The following is a 9,344-nucleotide window of genomic DNA, read 5'->3' as shown; positions in this document are numbered from 1 at the left end:
TTTAAAAACATAAATAATTAAATTTTCTAAAGAATATTGTATATTTAATACAATAAATTTATAATATTTTCTTTATTTGAAATGCTTAGCCAGTGCTCCAGAAACACTTGTTAGTAGAGCTGTCAAAAAGGGCTATTCGGCGCTAAACGGGCCAGTCCTGGCGGGCTCTGGACTTTTAAGGGCTGGGCCAAAAAGGTCCAGTTTAATATGGGCTCGACAATTACTACCCCAGCCTGACCCTAGATGGGCTTCGGGCTACCCGGTCCTAAACAGACTTTTATAATTAAAAAAATAAAATAAAAATTCCATTATATTTATTATAACTAAAATAAAATATTATAGTATTTTAAACATAATACATTTTTAAGTAAAATATTATCTCTTATAAATAGTATAATGTGTTTTTAAATACAATATATGTCCAAATTGTATAAAATAATACTTGAATATTTAAAATAACGGAAAAACTAATATGATACAATCTAAGAATGTTGATTATATTAATGTATTATATTTAAAAGTGAAAGATCGAATAGAATAGAGATACAATTTACTGAGGAGAGAAAAATCAATATGATATTTTGGAGTAAACAATAAAAATATTATTATATTTTTTAAATTTTATAATTATGCATGCTTGATGGGCTATCCACATCCCATATGGGCTAGCCCTAATGGATAACAGCTTTTTAGGGTTGGGTTAGAAAGGTCCTAAAAAATATGAGCTCTAAATTTAAGGTCCAAGCCCTATAATTTTTCGGACCTGATGGACTGGCCCATATAGACTAGTCCATTTTGACAGCTATGTTAGCATGACCCTTAAAAAATATTATTATTTTATTATAATTTTAATTGTTTTTATGTTTTCTTAAATTTGAATTTTTTGAATTTTTTAAACCTAATAATTAAAGTAATCTAACCTGTAAAATATCCAGGTGAAACCACTCCTTTTTTCCGGGTCAACAGGGGCCCACTATGAAAACAGAAAATAAAGAAACAAAACAACCAACAGCTCATTTGAATCCTTCTCCAATTCAACTATATATACTCCATTTTCTTCTTCTTCTTTTCTCACCAACCACTTTCTTTCCAACATTTCTCTCAGATCTTCGTGAATGCTAGAAACCCTTTCACCCTTCGATTTCATGCGCTCCCTTTCACCGTCAACAACGGCGAGCGCTCTCTTCCTTCCATCTCTCTTCCCCTTCGCTTCCTGCATGCAAGGTTGGCATTATCGCTGCCTCGGTCTCGATCCATCAAAACCCTAAATCAACCATTTTCCACATTCTTTTGAAATTCTTTACGAATTTCAACTCAATTTCGTAGAGCCTAGTTTGTTGTTTGTGTTTTTTTGGTTTTGCGATTTGTAGTGTGTGGTAATTAATACGGACACAATGTTGTTGAGCAAGCATAAGAAGAATCACAACGCCAATGGCGGCAAGAGGCTGTTGGTTAGCATCAATGTGCTGGGAAGTGCTGGCCCGATTCGGTTTGTTGTGGATGAGGAGGAGCTTGTTGAGGCCGTTATTGATACTACTTTGAAGTGTTATGCACGTGAAGAACGGTTACCGCGACTGGGGAGTGATCATAGAGATTTCTTTCTATACTGTCCTCATCATGGATCTGATGGTATGTTGATCTTTTTCTTTAATTGCATAAGATAGTATCGTTCTGTTAGTTCACAATTTATTGCTATTTGTTTAAATGGACAATAGAACCAATAGTTTTATCTATATAGATAGAGAGATGATGAAAATTATAGGTTGAGTTGTTAAGAAAGTTTATGTGGATAAAAGGAGAGGGTTGTGTTAGGCCGACGAAAGCCAACGTAAAATTGTGTTGAATGTTTATGACTTTGATCAACTACAAAGTAATGAACATTACAATGAAAGTTGATGATCCATGTAGATGACTCCACTTAATGGGATAAGGCTTGGTTGTTGTTGTTGAGTGGTTTCGGACTCGGGTACTATAAACAAGGAGTCTAGGGTTTGAACCCTGGCTCTTGTGTGTGGAGAAAGCATGGCGCACTTCTTGTGTGCTTAAGAAGTTTCCAAACCCATGAAATAGGTGTTTTTGAACTTGTTTACTACTGATAAAGAATTTGTTAAGTAATTTTAATTATTCTGATATTTGTTGTTATCTTTTTCGAAACTATTTGATTCCTCACTTATCTTGTAGTTAGTTCCTAGCTTCTCTTGCATAGACATTGCATTGTTTTAAATCTTTTAACTTGCTAGATTGGTTGAGATTTGAAAGGATGAATTTGCTTAACTATGTAGTTGTAACGGCATACTTTTCACATTTTGGTATGCATATGGAATTCTTGGGGACCATCCCTCTCTTTGAAACGGGAGGTTGTGTTGTGTGTGTGTGTGTAGACTGTAGAGAGAGTGAAAAACCAAGATGAAATATGGTTCTTTGTAACTAAGATGAATGCAGAGTATTTGTAAACTTTGATTTTGAATTATCTTGGTTTAGATTAAAAGTGAGTTGGAATGAGATTAAAAGCGAGTTGGAATGAAATCAAGTAATTTATATTTGTATTTTTTTAGCATAATTTTATGGTATTATCACCATTACTTCCATCAAACTTGATTTTTAATACTTAGTATTGATTCTCTAAACAAGCTACCCCTCTCTCTGTATTGTGGTTTGATGGTGCAGCTGCTTTGAGTCCATGGGACAAAATTGGATCACATGGAGCTCGGAATTTTGTGCTATGCAAGAAGCCACACACTACAAATGAAGCAGCTAATAATGGAAGTGGGACTTCGTCACTTTCACGCAGGGGAAGTGGTAGTTGGAGGTCTTGGTTCCACCTCAACCTTAAAATATCTTCCCATTAATGAATCAACTTGAGATTGGGGGATCAAACATTTGCTACAATGTTTTATATGATTGTTGGGAAATTTACTTTTTCTGATTCATCCTGGCTGTGTTTGTTTCTAGGTTGTCTCTGTTGGCACTAGCCAGAGACAACAGCTTTGAATTCTGGCAAGAATAAAGTATTTCTGATGCATTTGGCGACGGGCCTTTGAATTTTGGATGGAATAAAATTTTTGTTTTGAATATTTCTAATTGTTATCTCTGGCAATGTGGGGGGAAAATCCAAGTACCATCTTATGTGATGTTACTCCCTCCGTCTCATAATAAGTGTCCCATTTGAGTAATGCGCGGTTTTTAAGAAAATGATTGAATGTGTTGGTTTTAGTATAAAAGTTAATATCATTTACTAGAATACCCCTATTAATAGTAGTTGAATAACGTGAAAGTTAATAAATAGGGGTATAATAGTGGAAAAATAATAATGATTGATGCATTGGAATTGTAAATGGACAATTAATTTGAGACAAGGAAAAACTGCAAATGGGACACTTATTATGAGACGGAGGGAGTATATTATTAATAAGAAAATTTATGTAGTGGTGTACAAGTTATTTGCTAGGACCAGCAAATTAATAAATTAAGTATTATATGAGCTGTATACTGAGTGGTTGGTGAACCAAATATGGGACAACAGCAACAGCGGCTATTATTTGTTTTTACTCAGATAATAGTCGTCTATAATCGATTGGGATAGTTCAACAGCAACAAAAAATGTGTGCTCACTTTGGTGGTTGAGAAAGGAATTCAGCTCCAATGTTAACCAAAGTAGGACTGTTCTTATTTTGGGTTGGTAAATATAGTTTTTTTTTTTTTTTTGTAAAATAGTCTAGTAGTTAAATTCGTACACTTTAACGTTCTTCTAAAAGCTACATGATGAAATTATGGTTAAACTTTATATGAGCCATTATAATCACCTAAAGGAATAAACCTCTCAAAATAATGCTTACCATTAAAGTGAAATACTTCATATTATGGCACTTCCTTCAAACAAGTTACTTCATTATTACTTTTGACCACAGCTGCAATCTCTAATGTTGATAACAGATCATGCTAATTTGACCAAATTTACAAAGCCGATTTTGAAATTCAAAAGTCAAAGACATGTTTGCACGAGGCATAATTAGAAAATCCTTCGGGCTCATGTTGATATGTAACAACTTGTCTATTTCTATAAAAATTAAACATTTTAATAGTAATCTTAGTCCACTATCAAATGTTATAAATAATGAAAACACTTGAGAAAAATGATACTCGTTGAGATGAGAGAGATTGAGAGGTATTTGAATTAAACTGTGTTTTAAAATGTAATATATATATATATATATATATATATATATATATATATATATATATATATATATATGATCGTACCTGATCAGAAGAATCGTCAAGGCAGCGGAATCTGGCTTGGAGAGCAAGATGGGGGGGGGGTACCTGCAAGGTTCTCCGATGCTTAAGTTAGTAGCTATCAGAGAATGAGGGTTGAGAGTGAAGAATAGAATACCTGACCCTCTAGTGAAAGAGGGTATTTATAGCCCCCAGCGCTGGGCCAAGGTTCCCTAATTGGGCCAAATCCAACTGGAGACCCACGTGCTAGGGAACTGCCAGAACGTCCCATGCTAGGGCTGAGTCAGCAGGAGACTCACGTTCCGGATGAGCATAGCGTAGGGTTCGGAGATGGTTGACCGAATCCTCCGCTGCGTGACGTGTGGTCTTCGTGCGTGGATAACTCTTGATGGTTATCTAGTAAATGGGCCCAAATGACTTGGGCCTGCTCGGCTAGTGAGAAGAGCTGGGCCTGCTCGGCCCAGGCCAGAACAGGAGCCCCCCAAGTCATTAGTCTTGTGAGAGTGATGACTTTAACTAAGAGGCTGGCCGAGCAAGAGTACGAATGTTGGTCGTCAATTGGGCTCTCATCGCGCGCTTAGGTCGGCGGGGAGAGAAGTTGTTGTTGGGTATAAGAGCAGAAGGTGATCGCGTGGTGTCCTCGAAGACCAGTCGAGGAGACGGCTGTCCCTTGGTTTCCACTCGATACGTTTTGGTTGCTTCGTGTCAGCGTAGCTGATAGGTGGCAGTTTGTGGAGACTGTCATCATTGCAGCGCCGTTTTTAGGCATAAATGCAGACTGCGCCGCTTGGGTTTTCAAAGTTCCTTCATGACGTGGCGCCTTTTCGTGGATGGAGGCGCCTTGGGGATGTAGGCAATGATGGCGTCTCCTAGGCTGCCTAGGCTATCATGACACCCTTTGGCCTCCTTTCCCTATATAAGGAGCGGGAAGACCATTCATTTGTAACTTAACATTTTGCAAACTTCCAAGACTCGCTTACAGCTCTCTTCCTCGTCTCGCATATCTCTCCTCCGCTTCTTCAAGTAAGTTCCTCGTCTTCTCTTTGCTTCTATTTAAGTTTTATGTTTTAGCTTTGAGTATGGCGGACAGGATTGATGAGTGTGTCGAGCAAGGTTCACGAGTTTGCCGAGTAGTCCTAGGAGATCGTTATTTTTCCCATGCGTTTTCCGAGTGAGATTTGAGTGAGCGGGGCCAGAATAGTTGAATTAGACGTCCAGGCTTTAGATTTAATAAAGAATAGTTTGAATAAGCCGAGCGAAGGAGATTGCGTGCCTCAGTTAGGGTGTGAGTTTGCCGGAGAGCTAGATGCACCTTCCGTCCATCGCTGTACGTGGCGATTTTACTTTGCGGGTGCTTCTGATTTGGTTCGTCGGTATCCGATGGGAGGTGGAATTCTTTCCTCGTCTCTTTTCCTCGCCCTTTCACTTGACTTGCGGTGGAAGGGTGGATTTGACCAGTCGAATTCACTGTTTCCTCTGCTTTTCAGGTAAATGGCCGACGATAACAAGGACAATGTCGTCTTCGACATATCAGACGAGGATGAAGTTGTTGGTTGCTCACAGGGCGAGGGTGTTCCCGTCGTCGAGACTTCCCCGAGGAAACTCGAGGAATGGGTGGTCGTCGCTCCGAGGACGATTGTGTCGCGCTTCTCGACGCGTCCTAAGGAAGCCTTTAACGTCATCGAGGACCTTGACCAGGACGAGGAGCCTTCTTGGGGCGCCTTTGTGCCTAAACCTCATCAGAGGATCTGCTCGCAATTCCCTGGTCCCCGTTTCGCAATGTATGAGTTCGTCTTTAAGGAGGCTGGTCTCCGTCTTCCCTTCACTCATTTGCAACGGAGTATCTTCAGTTGGTTGCACTTGTGCCCGTCTCAGCTTCATCCCAACGCTTTAGCATTCTTAAGAGCCTTCGAAGTCGTATGTGGGTACTTGGAGGTCGAAGCGACCCTGCCTCTTTTCTTCAGAGTGTTTCATTTGCAGAGGTTGCGTGATCCGGACGGCAAGTGGAGTTGGGTGTCCTTTAAGCAGCCGAAGAAGTTGTTCGCCATTTATCAGGACTCTATCAAGCATTTCAAGAGTCGGTATTTTATAATTAAGCCGCTCATTCCTGAGGCCGAGAATCATTTGTTCGAGGAACGCGAGTATATTGAGGATGGGGTGAGGAGAGTGGGCCCAGCTGCTCGGTTCCCGTTGGAGTGGCAGCCTGACCACTTCGAGCATGGGACCGACTATTACATCTTCCGGGACGAGGATCTCAATGAGCGCGATACGGGGGGGTATCAGCGGCTCGCTTCTTTCGTGGATGGGTTTAGACCGGCAGTATGTACATATCCCAACGGGGATCCCTTATTCGAGGAAGATGGAGGTCCTATGCTGGAGCCTCGGCATATCAACACAAAAGCCATCCTCGAGTGCGGGAGTTACGGGGATGCGATAATTTTGTTAGGTGAGATAACTATTTCTTGTTCGAATAATATCCTTTCGGTTCTAACTCTTTATTTTGCAGGAAAAATGGCCGACCTTCATGACAAGATTGTGAAGATGAGGGCAAAGAGCAAGGGGCCCGTCAAGCTAACCGTGAAGCGATCGCGGGTCGAGGAGGTCAAGGCGGCTGCTGCGGGTGCGCCTGATGGTGGCTCCCCTTCGTCGGTTGGGACGACTTCGGGAGGTTCTCCGGCCGGGAAAAAACAAAAGAACGAGGGGACCCCCGAACTTCGCCCCTTATCAATGACAACCCGTCCGAGGATGACATAGTGCTGCCCTCCTGTACTCTGCACAGGGGGATCTTCTCGAAGAGAAATGTGCTGCTGGAGCGCGAGGAGGTGAGGCATATAGTCAGGCGTGATCGGGCGGCCCGGGATAAGGACTTGTCCGAGGATCTTGAAGGGATGATGAGGGTGGCTGCCCTGGCCTTGGCCCTCAATGCCCAAAGGGTCTGCCCTCAGAAGGACTATGATGCTCTGCAGACCAAATATGATGAGCTAGAGCACGAGTTTGAACAGTACAAGGATAAGTATGAGATTCAGAGCAGCATTGTTGAAGACCTCTGCAAAGAGCGGAACAAAGTCAGGGCTTTGGAGGCCGAGGGAGAAAGGCTCCGTGAGCGAATTGCTGAGTTAGAGAGGTCTCATCTCCCTGCTGCCGAGGAAGATGAAGACGAGAAAGCCTTGGTGACCCGCTCCCAGCTTCTAGGCAAGGTGAGGGAGCTGGAGGTCGACTGTGTCGCTACCCTGGGGGTAGGATTTAAAGCCGCGGTGGATCAGCTGAAAGTCCTCAATCCGCGCTTGGTGACGAAGGGCATCGGTCCGTATAATAAGGTTGTGGACGGACGGATTGAGTCAAATCCGGAGTTCGAAGACTGGGAAGATGAGCAGGAGCCCCAGGGTGAGGACAACGGTGCCGAGGAGGAGGATGGCGACGTCTGACCAGTTTCTTTTAGATAGTGGCTTGCGTGCCAATGTTTTGTGGCCTGCTTGCCAATGTTTTGTGGCCTGCGTGCCAAAGTAGTTAGTTGGGCGACGCCCGGATAATTTTTTGTAATATTTGGATATCTCCGGCCAGTTTGGTCGGTATTTAATACTATTCTGCGTTTTATGCTCCAATGTTTACTTGTGCTTATCTGATTTTATCGTCGAATATTTATGTTTGTGCTCGGCCGAGGTTTATAGCCCGGGCGTGTAGGGAACGGTCCGGGTGCGCAGAGCAGGTATGCGCTGTAAGCGAGCTCGAGGCCGCAGTCGGGGCCAGGTGCTCGCGGCGTGAACGATCCCATCGCGAGCTGGGGTTCTGCCGTGCAAGTACTTCCGCGAAGGGTCTGTGTGTAAGGCCCGCCGCGTAGTCGGTTTTGCCTCCTGATAGGGGTTATCCGACCGAAGCTGTCGTGGAACATACGCGCTTGTACCATGGCGTGAGTCCTTGCCTAGCCTTTATTCGTGTTCGCCACGAGCGGCCGGGTAGTGTTAGGTTGCTTCTACCTGTAATAGCGTCTGAGTTTTTCAGCGTTCCAAGGTCGAGCAAGTTTTTCACCGAGAAGGTTTTCGAGGTAATATGCACCGTTTTCGGTTTTGTCGTAAACTCGGTACGGACCTTCCCAGTTCGGGGCTAGTTTGCCTTCGCGCGAATCTTTCATGTTTCTGCGGAGAACTAAGTCTCCGATTTCGAATCCGCGTTTGATGACTTTAGTGCTATGGCGTAAGGCTATCTGTTGTTTCAGTTTCGCTTCTCGGAGGGAAGATCCTGTTCGGATTTCCTCGACCATGTCGAGCTCTTCACTCATAGCTTCGTCATTGAGTTCCTCCTCGAGAGGTGACTCCGTCCGACGAGATGGTTCTCGGATCTCCACGGGAATCACGGCTTCGGTGCCATAGGTTAACTTGAACGGTGTTTCGCCTGTGGTCGAATGTGGGGTCGTCCTATACGCCCAGAGGACGCTGTGTAGCTCTTCGACCCAAGCCTTTTTCGCCTCCCCCAACCTTCTCTTTAGTCCACGGAGAATGACCCGGTTGGCGGCTTCAGCTTGTCCGTTCGTTTGAGGATGTTCGACTGAAGTGAAGTGTTGTTTCGTCCCGAGTTTGGTTACGAACTCCTGGAATTTTTTGTCCGTGAACTGGGTGCCGTTATCGGTTATGATCGCCTGTGGCACCCCGAACCGAGCGAGTATGTTCCGCTTATAAAAGCGGAGTACGTTTTGGGACGTGATTTTGGCGAGCGCTTCAGCTTCTATCCATTTCGTGAAGTAATCCACAGCGGCCACTAGGTATTTATTTTGGTAAGACCCGACCGGGAAAGGTCCGAGAAGGTCCATTCCCCATGTGGAGAAAGGCCAAGGCGAGGAGAGAGATTTGGCTCGTTCGGGGGCGCCAGGTGCATGTCGGCGTGTCGCTGACATTTATCGCATTTCTGGACGTATTCTTTGGCATCTTGCTGCATGGTCGGCCAATAGTAGCCGGCTCTGAGGGCTTTCCTCGCCAGTGATCGTCCACCGAGGTGTTGGCCGTTGATTCCTTCGTGAAGCTCTTGGAGTACCTCAAGTGCTTGCGAAGCGTCGATGCATTTAAGGAGAGGGATGGAGAAGCCTCGTCGGTATAGTTTGTTTTCGATGATAGTAT

The 9,344-nt window shown here is 43.6% G+C and overlaps 1 protein-coding gene across 1 annotated transcript; it reads left to right on the top strand.

The window, feature by feature from the left end:
- Nucleotides 1–1,035: 1,035 nt before the first annotated feature.
- LOC131595949 (uncharacterized) lies at nt 1,036–3,074 on the top strand. Its single transcript, XM_058868491.1, has 2 exons — nt 1,036–1,629; nt 2,668–3,074. Exons 1-2 carry the CDS (start codon nt 1,395–1,397, stop codon nt 2,847–2,849), a joined length of 417 nt encoding a protein of 138 aa, XP_058724474.1. The 5' UTR covers nt 1,036–1,394; the 3' UTR covers nt 2,850–3,074.
- Nucleotides 3,075–9,344: the final 6,270 nt, after the last annotated feature.

This window comes from Vicia villosa, linkage group LG4, assembly GCF_029867415.1.
Source record: "Vicia villosa cultivar HV-30 ecotype Madison, WI linkage group LG4, Vvil1.0, whole genome shotgun sequence".
Lineage (NCBI taxonomy): Eukaryota > Viridiplantae > Streptophyta > Magnoliopsida > Fabales > Fabaceae > Vicia > Vicia villosa.
The sequence above is the reverse complement of the archived record's forward strand: the minus strand, read 5'-3'. Positions and strand labels throughout refer to the sequence as shown.